The following is a 22,892-nucleotide window of genomic DNA, read 5'->3' on the forward strand; positions in this document are numbered from 1 at the left end:
GGGAAGGTTGTTAGTGGATAACAGATTGTTGTAATAAGCCATAAATCCATTCAGGACATGGTTTTTAGTGTCTACCAGAGTTATGAATTTAAGCTCCCATGCTTCTCTTTTGAAAGTGTTGTTTCTTTGAGGACTGATAGGTCAGATGAGTGATTGCTTTATGAAAAGTGTTCACCCACGTGTGACATGGTGTTTTTGTCTTATTTTCCTGTGTAAGTTCATTTGAGAGCATAGTGTTTGGCTGGTTTCATCCACCTACTTGCTATTGGGGCATTTAGTGTCCAGATGGAAGTATACCACATGTTGTGATGAGGTACACCACATGTTGTAGGATCCATGGATCTTGAAAGGTGTTTTGTGGGAGATGTTGATCATTGTAGCAGTGGAGATATGTCTGCAGGTTTTGCATCTGTTGTTCTGGCAGGGTCTGGTTCCATTTTGAGTTGGTGTGTCCTGGTCTGTGGGAGCTTGCTTCTGATTATGAGCTTGGAGAGGCTGGGGGGTTATTTGAAGGCCAGAAGAGGGGGTTCAGGGATTTTTTTTTCTTCAGAGTGTGGTCCCCATTAAGTATGGGTTGTAGTAGTTTGATGATATGTGGGTGGTGTAAGCCGGAGCCTCAATCATCTCTAAAGTCCTGTGCAAATGTGGTGTACAGTTGTGCTTTTGCAAAAACGCATATTCACTCACAATGGAAGAAACACATTTAGAGAAAAAACTATGAGCCTGGACTTTATGAAAGTGACTATATTTTAAAAAAAAAAATCAATTTTGTGATAGAGCAGCTTTTAAATAGCGTGTTCTGATTTTTTGTAAATGCTTTATTATTAAACAAAGGCATTTTCTTTTCCCTTGTTGGTAATACACCCTGAGCTGTCTGCATTAGATACTATCTGTATTCAAAGATGTACTTAATAATGTGTAATCTATCATAACAAAACAGCTAACAGCAAACTACTTCACAGTTAAGCAGACAACGAATGAATAAGCAATGAAAATCTTACAGAGTTCTGAGAACCCCTCTGCTTGGTCTAGAAACCCCCTGTAGACATTACCAGATGATGCAGAGTAGCATGGCTATTGGGTAGTTCTTTACAAGAAAACCTATTAGTTTAGCAGCTGTGGTAACAGACCTTTGAGCCTCTGTGGATTCCAGTGGCAGTGACAGGGTGTTTTTTTGGTTTTTGTTTTAAACAAGTAAAAAAAGGGCTAAGGATAATTTTACTACCAATCAAATGGTAACACAGAATGTATTTGTCTATTTTTTGTAAGGACTGACTCTCCTCTTAATGAAGGATCTGAGGGAGAGAGGGGGTAAAGGCAGAATCATGTCTGCTGCAACAAGGGCCGCTTATCTAGCTGATTTTTATACAGTTAAATTTCAGTCTTACAGAAGGCATTAAATTGATTAATGTCTCAAAAACATTGGCAATATTTTGTTAGGTCCCCTCCACCAGCGTAACATCCCCTGTTGAGAAGAGAAGATAAGTCACCTAGATCACAGATGGTACGAGTTAATGAGGTCAAGTTTTGTACTAACATGAAAAATCTGAAAGAACTAATAAAATGTCTTTTCAACCATTGGAGATTGCTTAGAAATCAGAGCAAGTGTCTCCTTCACAGACAGAGGTCTATTTAAAGTGTCCAAAAGTATACAATTATCAGTGTAATGTTTATTCAGGAAATAGGCACTTAGATCAAACACTGATAGGAATTCCTAATGCTTGGACTGGCCAGACAGAAATATTAGGGTTTTGTGATTTAAATTATTGTAAAATTTATAGACAAGAGAACATTAGATTATGAATAGCATGTTTTCTACTATTAAATGAAGAACAGTATCTGCTGCTGTCAAAATTTAGCAGGAGAAATCTTTCAGTTTACTTGTACTGTATTGTGTATGTAATAAAGCTGATTGAAAAAATTCAGTTACCGAAAACCCAAAAATGTGTTTGGTTTTCAGTTGTGACCAAAAAAAATTGAATAAAAACTGACATGTTTTATGTAAATGTCTGTTTTGCTATAAAAGCCATATTCCATCGAATACTTGTTAAATGGAAAATTTTCAGTTTTAAACAAAAACCTGAACATTTTCAAAGAACATTTGATAAAAATGAAAAAAAAAATTAATATTGAAATTTTTCTCACCCCCCCCCCCAAAAAAAAAAAATCCTGACCAGCTTTAGTATATACTGTAGCTTGGTTTTATTATCACATTCACTTCTTGTATTTCACAGTACACCTCTACCCCGATATAACGTGACCCGATATAACACGAATTTGGATATAATGCGGTAAAGCAGTGCTCCGGGGCGGGCGGGGCTGCGCAGTCCGGCGGATCAAAGCAAGTTCGATATAACGCAGTTTCACCTATAACATGGTAAGATTTTTTGGCTCCCGAGGACAGCGTTATTTCGGGGTAGAGGTGTATCTCTGCCTGTTTATGGCAATCCACTGCAAAGAAGTTCTATATAACCTGAAATAATTTCTGTCCCTGGGATTCAGTGAAATGAGGCTTTATTTAAACAATCATGACAAAATGTGAGCAGATGTTGATCTATCCTTAAAAGAAGAGCAACACCTACTTCAAAATATATTTTCCCTCTACTTGGAAAAAAAGTCATCAGGCAACTGCAGAAACTAAAGGGTGTGAAAATGTAGGCCCTGTGGGATTCATACCTTCTATCTCCTGTATGCAAACAAAGAGATTTCATATACAGCAACCACAGTACTTGCAAAAGCATCATCTTCAAGAGGACAGATGTTTGGGAACTCACTCATGTCTCACCAATGGGAAAATATAAACAGAAAAAACAGTTACCTACCTTTCCAACTGTTCTTTTAGATGTGTTGCTCATGTCCATTCCAAGCTAGGTGTTTGAGCACCCATGCACACGGCTAGTGGAGATTTTTCTCTTAGTGGTATCTGTAGGGCCGGTCCTAGCATCCCCTGGAGCCCTGCGCTTATGCACCGGTATAAAGGGGCAGTGACAGGCCCCCACCCTCTCAGTTCCTTCTTGCTGGCAACTCCAACAGAGGGGTAGGAGTGCAGGGCATGAGCAAGACATATTGAAGAACAGTTACAAAAGGTAGGTTGTTGTTGCTTCTTCTTCTTCTTCTTCTTCTTCCGGCCAGAGCGCCGGGGGGAGGGCGGCAAGCCCGGCCGGGGCTCCGCTCTCCCCGGCGGCCGGAGCGCCGTGGAGGAGGGCGGCGAGCCCAGCCGGGGCTCCGCTCTCCCCGGCGTCCAGAGCGCCGGGGGGAGGGCGGCGAGCCCAGCCGGGGCTCCGCTGGCGGCCGGAGCGCCCGGCCGGGGCTCCGCTCTCCCCGGCGGCCGGAGCGCCGGGGGGAGGGCGGCGAGCCCGGCCGGGGCTCCGCTCTCCCCAGCGGCCGGAGCGCCGCGGGGAGGGCGGCGAGCCCGGTTGCGGCCCCGCTCTCCCCGGAGCCGGAGCGCCGCGCCGCCCCCCTCCAGGTGCCGCCCCAAGCACAAGCTTGGTGGGCTGGTGCCTGGAGCCGGCCCTGGGTTCAAGACCCAGTGGGGGACCGGGTAGCAAACTTGCAGGTAGAGCCTCTCCAATCCTTTCAGGAACCTGATCGCCATCTCATGGGAGAAGACTGATCTACCATGCACTGAAGGATGGAAGGCAGAAGTGGCCTTTAATCGACAAAAGATGCTTTAGGTGGAGTAGATAGTCTAAGATGAATTGTAGTGAGGAGCAGGAGGGAGAAAGGCCATTCCTGTTATGCCTCATGGCGAACAGGTCCAATTGGGGAGTCCCCCCACCTCTGGAAGATGTCGCTGATTGCTTCCAGGTGGAGGGACCACTCATGGCGAGAGAAAAAGGACCTGCTGAGGTGATCCGCCAGTGTATTCCAGTCACCAGAAGGTGTGACACCTTGAGACGAACTGCATGTTGGACTAGAATTCCCACACCTGTAGCAGCTCCTGACACAGAGCCGAGGAGCAAGCTAACCCTTGTTTATTGATATAGAACACTGAGGCCATATTGTCTGTGAGAACCCGCACAGCCTTGCCTGACAGATAAGGAAGAAACACCTGGCAGGCCAAGCGAATCACCCTGAGTTTTCTGCGAAATGTGAGACTGGAGATAGCCCTTCCCACATTGTCCTGCCAATAAAATGCAACTCTGATTTGGAGGGAATTCCTCAGCGGGGAGCTTACTTGGCCTCTATGCTCATTCATGGCTTGAACCTGTTTGCACTGAAGTCAGTAATAAAACTCCAAATGAATTAAATGTTAGAGAGAGAGCTCTCTCTCTCACACACACACACACACACACACACACACACACACACACACACACACACACTTACTTTCTGCAAACAAGCCCTCGGTCTTAGCCTGTAAGCTAAAGCTACCAAAGGCAGTATCAAATGTGGTGGCCTAAATGTGAAAAACTAGTTGGCCTCATTAGCAATCTTCTGCATCAGCAGTCCCCTGCCTGGTCATTGTCTAATAATTAGACTGGCCAAAAATGTCAAATTTCGGTAAATAAAGTTAGGCACCTAAATAACTGGCTTGATTTGCAGAGGTGCTTGCATCTGTTCTTGCATTCATTCAACGGGAGAACCCTGAAAACCAAGCCACTTGTTTAGTTTGCCTCAACATTGATTTAGATGCCTAACTTCAGGAACCTAGGGAGGTAACAGACAAACATAACACACATTATATTGTAATTTCTCTCTGTATTCTTAACATTATAGTCAGCAGTATTCAAACCACTAGTAATTAGATTTAAAACGAACGGCAAAAGTAATACGTCTCGTTATGTTTTCTAAGGGCAAATATATATATAATATTTAATACAAGTGATGAAACAGCATTTGGAAGTGCCCTTCTCTTCTTTCTGTTTTCCATTATTGCCATGTACAATCTGGAACTTAATATAATAAGAGTGTTTTAAAAAGAAATGAAAATGCTGATTCAACACAACGATGGCTTTGGAGTACACATATATGGTTACATTTAATAATATTCAAAAATGTATTTGAGTAAAATGCAGTAAGCTATTTCTTCTCAACAATTAAGCTTTGGGCCCTGCAGCAAGTAGCATCTTGGTATATACTGTACATGAGTTTTGGAACAAACCCCAAACCTACTTCACTGGGTAGGTAGGTAGAACATGATATCTCCTCAAAGCGAATATGATTTGTAAGCTCACTACATCAAGAACTTCTATGCATTCCCCTTTCACAATTCCTTGGGTGCTTCTATTTTTCCTTTAAAAAAAAAAATAGTAGCTTTTATTCAAACAAATCCGCACTTACATAAAATTTTAAAGTCAAGTTTGCCGGTATTTTCTCCTCTTTTCATTGTTGGAAGAAGTTTTGACTGTTCTTCTGTCTTTCCCTTCCTGTGCACTATTTAGCAGCTGCCAGGTCTAAATCAAACTCTGCAATGATTTTTCCTGCAGCCTTCCTTGTTCTGTGGATGATTTGCCACCTAGTCCCACTGGTGAAGTGGATGACTTGTTATTGCATTTAGTAGATTTTACAGTTTTCCATTTTAAAGGTTTGGGCAAAACACTGTGGCACTGTTTTCATTAGAACCATGTATAAGGCTTCTGAATAACCGTGCTAAATGATTTTTTTTTTTTTTAATTCCACACTTCTGTGCTTAGCTAATGCAAAAATACTTGACAGAAGACTCTTTAGACTTTTAGCTATCCCTATCCTTAGAGTTCATGAAAATAATTGTGTGGCAATGTGTGTGAGAATCAACTATACTATAACATCTGTTTGAAGATGGGGTGAAAGGTGAAGAAGGACTGGCACATAAATCACAGACTGAAATTTTTAATCTTTTGTGATATGCCTAAAGTTAAATTAGAATATTAGAGATGAGGTAACAGAATTTAGACCCTTCAGTCTTTTATAGTGAATTTTGTGTATTAATTTAAACCTAGAACTGTTAAGCCACCTAACCCAAAAAGTAACTCCAAGAAATGTTGCCACTTAAGAATGTTTACTGGTTTATTTATTCTATTTTTATTAAAATATTTAAGAATTACTGGAAATGCAAATGTAAATTTTGATTTTTGGCCCATTTATATAAATTAAGAGAATGTACATTTTTTCTGCTTTTCCTTAAGAGCTATAAATTGCCTTTGAAAGAGTAATTGTTCACGATCTTGTCTTTTTATTTTTCAGTTTCCTAGAAACAAAGGAAAATTAATGTATCTTATACTTTTATTTAAACTCTTAAATGTACTTTTACTTAAATTCTGAAAGGATATCATTAAAGGATAAAGATAATCATAGCTAAGCAGAAATCAGTCAAAATGTCAAATACTTTTGGGGTTTTATTTCGTGTGAGGCTGAAGATTGCTCAGTTTCTCAGGAAACCCAAATCCTCAACCTGCATCTGTGCACACATAGGGTCTAATCAAGTTTTGACTTCAATGAGCTTTGGATCAAATCCACTAGCTATTTACTGATCAAACTGGGGTTTGCAGTGTGTAACCTCAGGGATGCAGAAGTGGTTTGACGGCAGAGGGAATATTGAATGGTCAAAATTCCTCTAGAATTGTCAGAAGCACTCAGGATGGAAGGTACACCTCTACCCCGATATAACACAACCTGATATAACACGAATTCGGATATAACGCGGTAAAGCAGCACTCTGGGGGGGCGGGGTTGCGCGCACCGGCGGATCAAAGCAAGTTCGATATAACGTGGTTTCACCTATAACACGGTAAGATTTTTTGGCGCCCGAGGACAGCGTTATATCGGGGTAGAGGTGTACTTTCATTACAAAAAAATCACAGTTTCCAATGTGTTATCTGAATTAAGCTAATTTAAGTGGTTAAGTTGCTTACGTATTTAAATATGTGCAAAGATAATTAACTATTGGAACAACCACTGATGGATTCTTCATCACATGAAGTCTTGAAGTCATTAAATGAAGACTGAATGTCTTTCTAAAATATATGCGCTAGCTCAACCAGAAGTTATGGGCTCGATGCAGGAATTACTGGTTGAAATTCTATGACTTGTTTTCTGTCAGACTAGATGATTATAATGATTCCTCTGGTCTTAAAATCGATAGTATTTTATTTTACACTATTAGTTACCTTTCAAACAATGACACCTTCATAGAAATTAAGTTTTCTGCTATCCAGATGCAAATATGGAGTTGGGGTGTGAAGGAGAGGGGAGCATGAAAGCAACTTAATTATAGCGATACGCTTGTTTACTAAAAACATGCCAGTACTGAGCCCCACTATTTTGAAATGAAAGATCCCTACTCTGGTGTGAGCTTATATAAAATGTCACTCATATATAAACAAACTTGACTTTTAAACTTCAGAACTATGGGTTAAGTGGTATATAAACAACCTGACAGCACTAAAACCAGGAATTCAAAGAGAATTCTGTGTCTGCCCACAACATGGCTGCAAGGATTTCCACTCATTTGCTTGTCAAAAAAGAGGAGAAATATGACATTCCAGCCGCCTATTGGGCAGTCATGACATCTCAGATGTATTGAAATCATCATACTACGTATGGCATGAGTTGAGTAAACTGAGGAAATGCTGTTTTCTTGGTTTCTGAACTGATGCTATTTTGATTAAATAATTGTATTATTACAACAATAAATTCTATTTGAGCCATTTTTAACATCAAATAGAAAGGTTACTTACCTGTTCAATAAATGGAGTTCTTTGAGATGTGGGGTCTCTATTTGTATTCCACTCCAGGTGAGCATGCACACCATGCGCCTGAGACAAGAAGATTTTTGCTAGCGGTGTCTGTTGGTCTGCACCTGTGCCCTTCGCCTCCTCCAGAGGGTATAAATGGCAATGTGGACTGACTACCTCTCCATTTACCTTTCTACCATGAATAGCCCCAGGATAAGACTCCACAGCAGAGACGAAGGAGAGTGGGTAGTGGAATATAGATAGGGACCACATATGTTGAAAAATTCCAGTTAATGCTAGCAAAAAATCTTCTGATCTCAGGCTCATGCACACCTCAAACAGAATACATGTAGAGACCATCACTTGAAGAAGAACTTTATCATGTTCTTTAGCAATACACAACGTTTATAGAAAACAAATTTCCACTCAGTAAAATCCAATTACCAATGTCTCCTTGTTGCTGCAGACTGAATAGTTAGCGTGTCTGGTTGAGCTGTTCTGTCATGCAGAAGCAGAGCTTGAACTATTTCCTTTTTCCTCCTACCTCATATTCACGTAAGTCCTTAGTCCATCTTTCATTCAGTCCCATATTTTACATGTCTTTTAAAGCCAGCTGGCAAATTTTAAAGGTGTTTTGCTTACATACAACAGTGGCAATGTGGAAAGACATACGGGAATACATGTAAGCAACGTATTACGTAAAAGGCTCTAGCAAGCTGCCAGATTGAGAAGACAATATGTATATATATAAAAATTCCTTACAGAGGTGAGTTATTATGGATACCTAAACGCATAAATAACAGAAGGAAAATCCCAATGAATTACACTTCTCAGAAGAGCAATTCTGTAAGTATTCCAGTTCTGGCAAATAAAAGCTTCTTACTTCTTTGAAATGACTAATTTCCTCTGCAAAAATAATATGCATCTGTGAGCACTTCATTGTCTGCATTATGCAGGTGATCAAGATCTATCTACACAGAGTGAAATTTACAATACTTTTCTATTCCACAAAGGGTGTTAAGCGCACACCCAGCCTAGAATCTGTCCCCAACATGGTTTCTACGAGGGGGTAGGGGAGACCAGAAGTAAATAGCATAAAGCTGGTTATGATGACTTTACATCACTTGGGATTCTCATATGCAAGCAGAATTCACAGCTGCCTGTTTAAAGCCATCCCTTTTGCTAGACACGCACAAGGGGGACAGAGTGGGGGCAAGGGTTGTCTTCAGTAAATAGATATACATGACAAGCCTTTTAAACCAGAACAGATGACTCCGGGGATATCTGTGATCCTAAGGTCAGAGAATAATCTTCAGAGACATCTCCAGCCTGCATTACAGATATTATTTCTACCTTCTTCACAAGGTTGTTTTAAGACTTAATTGATATTTATAATCAATTAATAGGGTAAAAGCGCTGCACATGCTATTATTGTTATTAAGTCAGACAGAGTTTGCCAGAGACTAGATTTGGAGGTGCGAGAAATACAAAAAGGTTGGGCATTTAACTCTCTCTCTTAATAATAATGATGTTTTTATAGAGACACTAACCTATTAATTGATTTTAAACACTGAACAAGTCCCAAGACAACTCTGTGAGGAAGATAGTAATAATTACTCCTTTTTATATGTGGAAAAATGAGGCACAAAAAAAATAAACCAACTTGTCCAAGGTCACACGCAGATCAATGTAGGAATCAGAAATAGAATTCTAAGATTATTAATTTTTATGCCCTTTTCCTCTGTTTTGAAGCACAAATAATATCTTTGAAACATCCCCCCTTTATACAAACAGCAATAATTTATTTCCCTGCATTGTCCATGGACAATCATGGTTCTTAAGTAACAATTAAAGCAAGTGGGCCACGCTTACCCTTGTATGGGTGCGAATGTGCATCTTTAGTCCATCATTCTTGCTGAAAGCCTTGTCACAGTAAGGACACTGGTAAGGGCGCTCACCTGAAAATAAGATAAGCATCAGAGTCAACAAATGCAGACAGAGGAAAGAAAGCATTGCCTCAGTACATCAAGGCAGCACAGCATGGTTGTGTCAAACATTTTTCTGTTCTAGTGTTCATGTTCAGTTCAAACAGAGAGAAAGATCTGAGCATTAGGGAAACTACATATAAAGAACAAAAGATCTGTTTGGACAGCATGCAAGGCTGGATCAAAGTATCACTTTCAGCTGCTTGATTTTGTCATGAAATATGAATACATGCAGAGAGGGATTTAAAAAAAAAAAGCTGCAGTCCTGGTGACAACTATGCTAGGATGAATTCTATCGTGGCTAGTACATGGTTAGTCATTAACTGTTCTCAAAGTACAGTACATTTCCCTCACTTCACATCTATTCATCATTAGAGCCATTTGAGTGTCACAAGCCAATTTAATTACAAAACCCACTTCTGTTCATTTGTTGCATTTAACAAAAAGAACGGCAGCAAGATCTGCCCTACGGGAGGCACAGCAGCTTCTGTGAGGTGCCCAATGACCTCAGTGGGAGTAGAGAGCACTCAGCACCTCACAAGAAGCCTGCTGTACCTCACAGGGATTGGACACTGAAATTGATGTAAATCAGGATAGTTTCTGCTGACTTCATTGAAGTCACTCTGAATTTATACTATGTAACTCAGAGGCTGGGCCATTCAGATCCACTCAGTAGAGGTTTTCTGTAGCTATTCCATAATTTAAAACTAATGATAAATTTTACAATTTCTTACGTAAATTTTTCTTTGAGTATTTTAGGCAATATCCTGGAATAAGACTCCAGCATCTAGGCTAATTGCACACAAAAGGCTTATCAACAAAATCAGATTGCTTCCATCGCTAAACATATTTTTCAACAAGCTAATCTACGCTAACTAATTTTCCAACTAAATGGAATCTGTTCCAGCTAATCACATTGCTGCCTGGAGAACACACCTTTATGTGCAGATACAACAAACCCCTTTCAGACAATCTAGGAAAACTCAGTTGTTCATAAAAAAAAGTCTTTGCATGCATGCAGAACTTTGACAGGTTCCAAGCACTATATAAACATTAACTGACCTTCACATCAACCCTGTAAGGTAAGTAAGTAAGAAAGATTATCTCCATTTTAAAGATGGGAAAACTCAGGACAAGTTGCAATGATTTGCCCAAGGCCACAGAGCGAGTGAAGGGAAGGTACAGCTGACTATGGGGACATTCATTCTGACTTGCAGCAAGGCAGACCTCCCCCGCTCCCTTTCAGGTCTTCATTTCACTGTTTGAGATGCTCGTCCTTGAGTGCTTGACAGAAAGATGTTGGATGTTTTGTTCCGTATGAACAAAAAGTTGAGGAATTGCAAAAGCGTGCATTGGAGCCAGTCTAGAGAAAAAGTTTTTTAAAGTGACACACTTTGGTTACATTACAGCTGACCCACTGGGTTTCACTGCTGCATGTATAGCCTTCTTGGAGCCATTGACTCAATTCATTTGAGTGAGGCCAACTCTCAAGTAAGGGTTGTACAACTTGGCCTTTAATAGGCTGGCCCGTTCTTTAATGCCTGCAGGGAAAGATCCCACCTAAATGAAAAAACAACAGAAATAAGGCAATGGAGTACTTGTGAAATGCAAACACTCCCCTTACCTCCACCCTGCCTTATCTTATAAAGTACAAATGTATGGACTTGGCAAAGTATTTTTTAACAAGGCTTCTGTGTGTTCTGAATTAGAAGTTTCACATCTGTTTGAAACATGACACTATCTCTCATGACCCCTGATGTCCCTAATTTATGCCATGAGCCTTCGAACTCTGTAGGAGCTGCTGGTGCTCAAACATTTAATTAATCCAGCTGACATTTTTATGTTTTAAAGCTTTTGTATTTTGAAGGTAAAGTCTGCAGAGGTCTGTAAGCAGATGAGTGCTGACAGCTAAGTGCTACCCCCCATTCTTCATACAGAGGAAGACTTTTGCTTACAGGGATAGCTTAGAGCTGGTCTGAAATTTATTAATACTGTTCTTCACAAATTTATTGTGTTGTTTATGGTTCTTGATGAATAGATGTTTAACAACTTTCAGCGGTTGCCAGTAGAGGGCAACACTGTGACTTTATATCAACATGTTGTACCTGATAAAGCCTGCCTATGCTCAGCCATCACAATGTAAATTTGCACCTTACAACTCTCTGGTATGCAGCTCAGAATTCCTATCTACTTTTTACCATTCAACAGACATGGATACTGTGAGTTGATGGGGTCATTATGGCCTCATATTTTACTGAATTATACAAGTGTCTTCTCAACCATAACTATAGCATCAGTGATAATTGATAAAACATCTTTAATAAGATCCTAACTCATTTTATGCTTATTCTTATTTTTGTTATTTCTTTACCAGTGACATTTTCTAAAACATTTCATATATGTGCCCAAAATATGAACACACCTATGTTTATTTGCTCTTCTGTGAGCAATTGGCCCTTTTAGGCAGGCAAACTGGCTGCATGACTAAACTGTAAGCATGTAGTTACCCAGTTTATGTACAAGTATGTACAAGTATCCCTCTCCCACATATATCCCTAGGGTTCTGCAGGATTAATGATGGGTCCTATTCAAGCCAAATTTGAATCTGCAACTACAGAACCTTTAGTACAACCCCCAAATCCTAACCTCTTTGTAACTGACTCAGAAATGCATGTGTATGTGTGTATATATGTATGTATGTATGGGGAATGAAAACGTATTATGTCAGCTTTTAAAATTATTGCGTGCTTCCCCCCCCTTGAATAAATGAAACCTGATTTGGATTTCAAGAGTTGGGATGTATGCAATCCTCAATCCTCCGTATACCTGGCCAAAAATTCCCTTCCTCACTTTGGATTAGATTGTGCTACCCTTATTTATATCAGTGATCACCTGCTCACAAAATAAATCCCAATAGTGGATTCCTTAATGAGACTATCTGAGTGAACAGGTGCTTTCTAATGTGTGTGCAGATTGCACAATAAAGCCCATTTTTGGCCCTACTGGCTAAATTTCAAGTTGTCCTAAAAGAAGAAAAACACCTTTGTTCCAAAGCATATTCAAAAATAATAAAAACTATATATTTCTTCTGTGTTTTCCTGTTAAGCTTTTGCCCGAGGGTGTATTTTATACTGGAATATATCTTAAGTCTTGAAATGAGAGGTTCTCTCACTCTAAGAAAGTTAAGAAGTATTAGACATTAAAACAGGAGGAGCAAGTGCTATATAATGAATGCTGCTGGGGAGGTGACATTATCCATCTATGCTTTGGGATTTGTCTGTGATGAACCAAAAACCAGCAAAAGTCAAATGTAAACATTGGAAGTCCAATCCTAGCTTCAGATCAAGTCAACCACAATAAATACTTGGGGATTTACAGGTGTAAACCTTCTGTGATCAGGAAGGGAATCGATCTGTTGTGTTTGTGGAAGAGATTAAAAATAAGATGAATAATGTTAAGAAATGAAAATCTTCAGCAACTCATGTTTTCCCAGACCTTGCATATCCACCTCTTTTCTCCTCTCCCTACCAAAAAAAAAAAAAGTTACCAACCTTAAAAAGAAATAAAGATTAATAATGTAGCATGTTTTTTGTACAGCACACTCAGTTTCTTTTTTAGATATACCACTAATAAGACTGGTATTGAGATACTGTGTAAATATGCAAGTCATCTCACCACACAGAAAAATCTCCTGAGTAGAATCTTTAGACCAGGCCTGCACAACATGCGGCCCGCGTGGGCCCACTGTGCGGCCCGCGGGCAAGCGGTGGGGGGCGGTTTCCGGGTTCACCCACTGCCCGGGGGGCCCGACCTCACAGCCCCGCGCGCCGCGCTCTGACTGCCCTGACAGTCAGAAGCGCGGCTGCCGGGTTCGCCCCCTGACAGCGCGGGCTGTGAGGTCGGCCCCCCCCCCGCACACGCGTCGCCATCTCCCGCGCCTCCTGCCTGGCGTCCAGCGTCACTTCCAGGGCTGCTGAGGCGGGAAGCGCTGGCTGGGCACGAGGCAGACCTGGTAAGTCCGAGCGAGGGGGGAGGCATCCGGCCTGGGCTCTAGCCGCAGCTCACGGGGGCTGGGGTCAGGGGGATGTCCGGGTCAGGGGGATGTCCAGTCAGAGGGGCTGGGCTCAGAGCTAGGGGTCAGGGCTGCGGGGGGATGGGGTCGGGGGGGGGTGTCTGGCTCAGAGGGGCTGTGCTCGGAGCTGGGGGTCAGGGCTGCTGGGGGATGGGGTCGGGGGGTGCTTAGCTCAGAGGGGCTGGGCTCGGAGCTAGGGGTCAGGGCCGGGGGGGGGCTGGGGTCAGGGGGTGTCCGGCTCAGAGGGGCTGTGCTCGGAGCTGGGGGTCAGGGCTGCTGGGGGATGGGGTCGGGGGGTGCTTAGCTCAGAGGGGCTGGGCTCGGAGCTAGGGGTCAGGGCTGGGGGGGGGCTGGGGTCAGGGGGTGTCCGGCTCAGAGGGGCTGTGCTCGGAGCTGGGGGTCAGGGCTGCTGGGGGATGGGGTCGGGGGCTGCTCAGCTCACAGGGGCTGTGCTCGGAGCTGGGGGTCAGGGCTGGGGGGGGATGCCCAGCTCAGAGAGCCTTACCATGCTGCTAACCCCCGCCTCCCCCGTCTCCCAGAGCCTCAGCGCGCCGCGTCCAGGAGCGGCCCTGGACAGCGCTGCAGCGGCCTGGCTCCAGCGGGACGTGAGCTCCCGCTGCTCGGCTGCAGCTCGCAGCCCCGCCCTCTTACCACACGGCTCTGAGCGGGAGGAGCTCAGGCCTCTCTGGAGCAGCGCCGCTGCAGCGCTGTCCAGGGCTGCTCCTGGACGCGGCGTTAGGATGACCAGACGTCCCGATTTTATCGGGACTGTCCTGATATTTGCTTGTTTGTCCCGCGTCCTGAACGATGTTCGGTCGGGACACTGGACAAACAAACAATTTTGCCCTCTGCTCCGGCGCACAGGCGGAGCCCGGAGGGGCTCTCACCCCCCCCCGCCCCACTCCGCCTCCTCCTTCCCCCATTGGATCTCTCCCCAAATCCCTGCCCCCAGCCCCGCCCCGCCCCCTCACTGCCCCATTGGATCCCGAGCCGGGCCTGGGGAGGAGATGCCCCTGTGCAGCAGCCTGGGCACACGGGCCATGGCCGGCCGGGGCCGGGAGCGCTGCAGTGCAGCGCGGCGGCTGCTCCAGCCCTGCAGCCCACGGGGCAGCACGGTGCGTCCGGGGGCAGCGCGGAGCGGGCAGGGCCCGGGTGGGCGGCGCGGCCCGGGGGTGTGGGCCACCCATCAGAGACACGCGGCAGAGAGGGGCTGCCGGGGCGAGACTTGTCCCAGGCGGGGCGGCCGGCGTACAGGAGCGAGGAGCCGGTCAGGGTCCCCCAAACCGATAAACTTCCCCGCCGCTGCCGGGGAGCCCCGCACCTCTCCCGCTCGGCTGCGCTCCAGCGGGCCGGGGGGCCAGAGGCTCCGCGGGGAAGGCAGCTAATGCCCCCGGACCCTCCAACGGCTGGATGAGCTAATTCCCGAGAAGACCAGCAGGAGGCGCCGCCGGGGTGAGTCCTGCTTGCTTACACGGGGGCTGGGTGGCGCGCGGGGGGGGGGGGGGGCGTTTCAGTACGGCCGGGGGGTTTCGGCCCTCGGCTATTTTCTTTGGAGTAATATGGCCCTCGCCGCTTTACGAGTTGTGCAGGCCTGCTTTAGACTAAAGGATGTTAGCATCAACATTAACCAGTCTACTCTAAGTTTTGAGATAGGCGGTAAAAAAATAAAACATTTTTCAGGGTCAGAATGTTGGAGATGGACCAATTTGTGGTCTTGTCTACGGTAGCATCAATGTTCTTTACAGTAAACAACAAATTAAAATGTTTTAAAATACTGATCTCTCTTTAAAAATGAAAGATCTTAATTTAATTATTTTATGTGTAACACAGAAGGATGAGATGTTGGCAAAAATCCTTCCCATCCCCTAATGTTGATCTAATAAAATATTTTGGATACATATAATTTGAAAAACATCTATGCCAAAGGCCAATTTTTAATAAACAAAAAAATTTTCAACACCCTTATGCCTATAATCCTCGTAAGAGCCGGTCTGATTTTTTTTTACGCTGACAGCTGCGGCCCTGCTAGTAAGCCCCATGTGAGCCAATCTGATCTGTATACCCCAGTCTGAATATTGCTGGAGGTTTCCTACATTCAATGTTCACCAGACAGTTTCTGTATCTGACCATACTACATTTGCTAACATCCTCAGACAACATACCCAAAATAATTTTATAAATGCAAATGATATCTGACACCCATAATAATCAACTAAATAAAAAAATAGCAGCTGTCTGACTAAAAAGAGCACAACAAACTTGAGTGACAAACATAGTAAATGCTGCAGCTATCCTTCTAGTTACATTTCACTGACTGTCACATCTTCATTGTTCAAAGTCAAACTGTTCAACAAATTACTTAAATTTCTCTGACAAAACCATCAGATGCCTCAGACAAGCCACACTAGGATTTGGAATTAATTCAAAGTCTAGACTAGGGGTTGGCAACCTTCAGCACACGGCCCAACAGGGTAATCCGCTGGCACCACAAGACATTTTGTTTACATTGACCATCTGCAGGCACGGCCTTCCACAGCTCCCAGTGGCCGTGGCTTGCCACTGCCGGCCAATGGGAGCTGTGGGAAGCGGCAGCCGCGGCGACTGGGAGCTGCAGGGGGCCCATGCCTGAGGAGGGTCAACGTAAACAAAATGTCTCGCAACCCGCCAGTGGATTATCCTGATGGGCCGCGTGCCAAAGGTTGCCGACCCCAGGTCTAGACATACTATTTTGAGTTTTTATTTAAATAAAACCAAACTTTCAATTTAATAAAAATAAATTTAATCCTAATATGGAATCAAACAAAACTACAACACGATAGAAAACCATATGGGAGTTTTATGAAAAGTAAGATGTCATTATTAAATTTCCATGTATTACTTTAAATAAATTTAGTTTTTAAGCTGTATTAGTGTCCGGTACATATTGTGAATGATCTCAAATTGAATTGGCTAGGTCTTTAAATACATACAAATTTTTAGATTCCGCCACATCTTGTAGGACCTTACCCTATGAACAGTTCCTCTGATTTAATCAGACCACTTGTGGAGTAAGTAACTACAACATGAGTTGGGTATCAGAATCTGGCCCCAACTTCTCATATCTTCTGGAACTATAAAAACGTTATTTTCCTATCAATGAGTTCAGCAGCTGTGGTCAAATGTCTTGAGCCTGGTGACACAGGGGACTAAAATGTGTCTTACTTGGTGATACCTCCCAACTTATTTTGCTGTCACTGTAATAAACCAGAGTTCCCAAAATTGACTCTCACTTTCAAAAATCTAGGGAAAAACTGGATATAAAAACCATTAGAATAATATTTTGTTAGAAGTTACTAATTATTAAACAACCACTTGTGTAAGACTAAACAAATGATCAATTTCTGAAAAAAAATTTATTACAGTAATGTCTAGTGCAGAGGTCTCCAATCTGTGGGACTCACCCGCCTTAAGGGGGCAAGGAGGAACGTTCGGGGCGGGGGCGCACAGGTGCTGCCTGGGCCAGACCCCACCGGGGGGTAGGGTGGGAGTGCCACTCAGCTCTGCTCCTGGCCCCAGCCGCTGGCCCCACGCCTGGGAGCCCCGCTCTCGGCCACCGGCCCCGCGCCCGGGGGCCCTGGCTGCCGGCCTCAGCTGCTCCCACTCCCAGCTGTGGCCCCAGCCTCCTTACCCCTGTCCACACACACCACTCCTGGAGCCGCGGCCTGGGAGGGGAGGTGCGGACAGGGGTAAGGAGGAGGCACGAGGTAAAAAGTTTGGGGACCACTGGTCTAAAGGTCTCTATTGAGATCAGGACAGTTTACAAACACATAATAGGAGAGAGTCCCACTTTTTGTAAGCTCTTTAGGGTGGAAAGGGAAACAGGCATAGAGACAAGAGCCACAAATGTGGCATCTATTCGAAGAACTACTGTATCTATGATTAAGCAGTCTTATGAGGATCTTCATTCACTTAGGTTTGGCAAAAAATATTTTAAATAATTTCAATGGATAATATCAATATTTATTTTTAAGCATTTTTTCAATGTTTATTTCATTTTTTTAAAATGTTCACAGTGGTGCAAAATTTTGGGTTGTAAGCTTTTTTTTTATTTTTATCTATTTAAATTTTCAGTTGTGGGAAACTAGGGGTGGAGGATCAGACAACAATTTAATGTCAGCAGACATTGAGATTCAAAAAGTTGAAGTTTATACCTGTTAAAGCACAATTTGTCCACATTACAGGTCAAAATATGCAAAGTAAATATCCTTAAAATCAAACTAGTTCTCAAGCAGCATTGTCCTTACTTTGTCTATCTGTAAATTTCAATCATGATCAATGGAAATATTTTGTGTGTGTGTGTGTACGTGTGTACACACAGTGAAATCAATAGTTACTGACATTTACCAATAAAAAACAAATATTTCCAAGCCTAATTACATTGCACTGGTATTCATTTTGTTTAATTTCCACTTAAAAAAAATTAATATCCATCCATGAGATACTGCTAATGGTTAATGTGTAGCTTGTTCTCTCACGGATAGGTGATTTCTGGTTACAATTATTAGTGTAACAATTATTCTATGTGGTTCATCTAGCCTTGTATCATCCTGTCTGATTTACTGGAGTTTCTTTATATTAATTAATTTAGAATTTGACAGAGTTAGAGCACCAATGTATCAGATAGTATGTTTAAAAGTATATGAGCCCTGAATGCTGGTTCAGTTGAAGATTTTGCACAGTGGGTCAACTGAAGCCAGAGGCAGCCTTTCCACTGATTCCAGTGAGCACTGGATCAGGCCCAATGTGCTTAATTTAAAATAAAATGTATTTTTTTTAAAATGATCTTGCAGAAAATTATTTTAAGGAGCCAATCCTGCCGAGTGTTGAGGACGCTCAGAACCTTCCATAAGGCACTTAGCATCTTGTAGGATCAACTCATATACATGCAATGAACTTGTCTTATAAAGATTACTAGAGGCTCTATAGAAGGGGCATTTTAAATGTATTATTTTTAAAAGGTGATTTTCAAAGGGACTTTGTTGAACTGCAGCTCTGAAATTCCCTGCGTTTAAATACCTGATTCGAGAGCAGCCTAAAGTTGATTAGAGTTTAAAAAAAAAAAAAAAAATCCATCACCACACAATTGTGGAGGAATGGAGACAATTCTCCTGGGGAGAAGTGGTTATGCATCAGGGACATCTGGATCACATATGCAACACCCCCTACCAGGTGATCAATAGGGCAGTCCAGAAAGGGAGTTGCAAGAGCCCCTTTTAGTCAGAGATAATGTGGGGTGATGACAGCATTCAATAGCAAGTTGAGATGGGCAAAAGGTTAAAAGATAGAACAAAATTATAATCTGTGGCATATGCTTAGAATTTTATCTGTTCTGGAGTGCCTCACTCTTTACACATATACTTTATACTGCTACAGTTCCACACCTTGAACTCCCACTAAAGTAAATAGGAGTTTTGTGTTCATAAGAATATAGAGCATTAATTTGATTATTATTTTATATACGTACCTACAGAGGGAGAGAGAAAGAGAGAGGAAAAACCACAACAATCACTAAGAAATGATTCACTGTCTACTGAAATCAACGGCACAGCTCCCATTGACTTTAACAAGGAATAGTGGGAACAAAAATCACCACACAGGTGGATTATCTTGTGAAGATTAAATACTTAATATTGGTTTCGCTAGCACTTTTTCAACTTCCAAATACTTTAAGATAATACTAAATTAAGTATTTATGTCTAAATGCAGTGTAAAATGATATATGGACTCAGAGGAGATAAAAATCTCATTGCAAATAAGGTGCAATTTCCATTTCCCCAATTTTACAGTTATGGGGTCAAATTTTCAAATGTGCCTGTGTGGCTTAGGTAAATAAGGCACGTTTGAAATTGTTACCACTGGATACTAGCAAGGCCAAACTGGGTAATACCAAATGGGTCAGTATTCAAGCAGTGAGCTTGGCCAACCACTGTACCTAACTGTTCTGTTTACAAACTCGACAATTAAGCTCAATGGATAGAGCAGACAATAAATATAAGAGGGGTATTTTTACCCTTTTTCCCTTCCCAAATATTTTGCTCATTTGGTTTAACATCAATCATTTAAATGTACCATTGGATGTTCAGGGCTTCAGAAGGGATAAACGAAACCATTTAGTAATAGCTTAAAAATTTCTCTCATGTCAAAAGGCAAGCTATTTTATAATGGTTTGAAAGATACAATACAGGTTTTCAAATATTTCTGGTTTCCAATTGGGACCAGAACCAGAAAAGCCAAAATTCTCGTTCAATTATATACCCTGAACTTAACTGGATATGAGGGGTGGGGTTATATTCCTTCACTGGGGTGAGAGAAGAGATCTTGCATTGAGACATAATGATTCTATTACCTGCCAAAAATGGAGAAAAGGTCTTCAGCTGTGGTTCATTAAGAGGTGTTTCTTGGGCTGGAGGTTTCTTGTTGAAAGGACCTCTATACTTCCTACATTCTAATCAGGATTCTAACTGGACATGATCTGAACACAAGTGGCCAAGTATTTCTGTATTTTGTTTTTGCTCCCCTGATTATAAAAACAGAACCTTTTTGTTGTGGATGTTCCCTAGCCAAGAGGCAACACGTGTATATCCTCAGCTACAAGGGAGAACCATAACTGCTTTTCTGTGACTCAACCAAATGTGTTTCCTACTCTCAAGTAAAATTAGAACCACCAAAAGGGAAATCCTGAAAAACTGTTCTTTCCAAAAAAGAAAAGAAATCAGGTTGTTTTAACCGGACCTTTTAGTATTTTTTCCTTTTTATGTGCTCAGCCATCCCTTATTCTTGGGCATTAGAGCAACAATAGAGAAAGTCTGTTCTTGGAGATTTCTAGTTTAATGTTACAGACTGAAGAGGTTTGAAGAGTCTAAATTAGTTTCAGATAAGCATCCAACCAGGATGGACCATCAAAAGCTTTATCAAATGGTAGGAGGTTTGTTTGTTTGTTTTAAAAGTCAAAGGCCAATCAGAAATTACAATTCTGCAAAAGTCAATAAGTTATTTGAATTGTTGCAATAAAGGAAGAAGCAAATTATTAATCAGACAGAGAACATTACTAGTTTTATAATCAAATTAATAATTTTAGCCATAACTCTACCAAACATTACTTAAAAGAATGAGAACAGCTCAAGTTTGATTCTTTGCACCTATCAGTGGAATGGAATGATTTTGCTTCCCCAAGAAAGGAGCATTAAAATCTATGACCTCAGTGAACCCAGTGCTGGTATTCTTTTAAACTATACACATTAATCAAACTATTAGGTGTGTAACTCATTTGATCTAAAGAAGTTTCTTGCATTCAAGAAAACTATTCTTTCTAAGAATATATCTTTCTCATCCACTAGTAGTAGACAACAAGAACCTGACAGCTTCATGAGACTTTACAGGTATTTTTGAAGATATAACTCTTGCATGGAGATAAATAGAATAATGATGTATAAGCTGAAAGGTTTAGGAATGCAGAGTCCTTAGCTTTGGGTCTTGATCTCTTTTTTTCATCTATTGGTTTAAAAAAAAGTGTATCTACAGGTTATTGAACAGAGACAACCTATTTAAAGACATTTGGAAGCTGTTCATGGACGAGATACTGATGCATAAAGATACTGATATGCAGAGCCAATTCTGCTCTTAATTATATCTGTGCAATTCATATTAACAAGTTGCATAATATAACAGAGCAGAATTTGGCCCTCAATTTTTAAACACAGTTGGGTCCACGTGAAGGGGGAAATATCTTCAAATATGATTTTCTAAAAGTATGAAAAGAGCTTCAAAACACTGCCAAAAATGTATTAAACATGGAAAAGAAAACAATGGGAAGAAAAGCCTTTATATTTTGACAATTAAGATGTAGAAACAAGGTTCTAGTTGATTTTGTCATTTTAATGCAACTTTAGTATTATCTGTAATTTATCTACTCTGAATTAGAACTAAAAGGAATTCTCTCAACATTATTTCAAGAATTAAAAGCTAGCTTATTGTACAGAGTGTGACAATATATAGGAAAGCTACACTGTATGCTATGGATTAATTTTAAAAGATACAACATTAAAGAAATAAATATGTTGGGACAACATTTAGGGGCTTATCCAAAGTAACTTCTTTGGGAGTCCTTCTATTGACTTAATTGAGCTTTTGCATTAGGCTCCTTGGCTAAAAGTGGAGGGGAAACAGAGAAAGAATCAAGTCTATCCCTCTATGCTTAACTCATCATCACACACATGAATATCTTCAAAAATCTGATGTGCAAGATCATCGATCGTCCATCACCAGCCCCCAAGTCCTGTTTATTGGAATTGGTAAAGAATGGAATGACTTTACACTCAGCACATCCTTGCTACTATGTATTGGAAAAAAAGTAGCTGTAAAAATAAACTCATCACACACCAAACTGTAATGCACAACTTCAAATACAGTATCCTAAGCGTTTCTATTCTTTATTTAAATGGCATAATCAATTAGGAGACCAGCCACACAATTATTTTTTTTAAATATGAGACAGTGATTTATTATCACATTTAAATAACTGTGTGTAAAGGCAGACCCAAAAAAGCACAAACAACAGCCGGTATCTGTTAGCACTGAAAGTTGGTTGAAACTTTAGGCAAATAATTAACCTCCTGGCCCATAGCTTTAAAACCCCAAAAAGCAGTTCATAGAATTTCTTTCACAATTTATGAACAATCAATGGAATTTATGTCACAGTCAGAGGATTCTTTTGCTGAATTAACCCCAGCTCCCTCTGACCCTGAGAAGTCATAAACCAACAGGATATAGCAGGGAGAGAATGTGCTATAGTGTTTCAGCTGACCTACAGAGTGCTGTCTCTGTCATTCCAGGGCTGGAAACCCAGATGATGAATTACAGAGCAATATGCCAGGCTCAGACCCAAACATCCACCTTCTTATACACATGCATACACAGACGGCTTCACTCACCCCAAACTGGCAGTTACAGCTGAAAGGGCAAGTACTGTTAGGCCTCATTTACAGAGTCCTATTCTAAGATAAAAGAGAACAGAAAATTGCTTAGTGAGGGAGCGTGCACACATCTGTGAGTAACACCATTTGAGAACATGTGCCATGTATTAAATAACAGTGAAGATGTTTGCTTTAAAATTTTAGAGATGGGTTACAGTGCTTGTGAAAG

The 22,892-nt window shown here is 41.7% G+C and overlaps 1 protein-coding gene across 2 annotated transcripts in view; it reads right to left on the reverse strand.

Annotated features, from left to right (window-relative positions):
- Positions 1–22,892, reverse strand: part of PRDM5 (PR/SET domain 5) — a 140,876-nt gene that overhangs the window by 22,640 nt on the left and 95,344 nt on the right. For both annotated transcript variants that reach the window (XM_065405377.1, XM_065405376.1), the window contains exon 13: positions 9,528–9,613. In XM_065405377.1, coding sequence (XP_065261449.1) covers positions 9,528–9,613 — 86 coding nt within the window. The remainder of the gene's footprint in view (positions 1–9,527; positions 9,614–22,892) is intronic.

This window comes from Emys orbicularis, chromosome 5, assembly GCF_028017835.1.
Source record: "Emys orbicularis isolate rEmyOrb1 chromosome 5, rEmyOrb1.hap1, whole genome shotgun sequence".
Classification (NCBI taxonomy): domain Eukaryota; kingdom Metazoa; phylum Chordata; order Testudines; family Emydidae; genus Emys; species Emys orbicularis.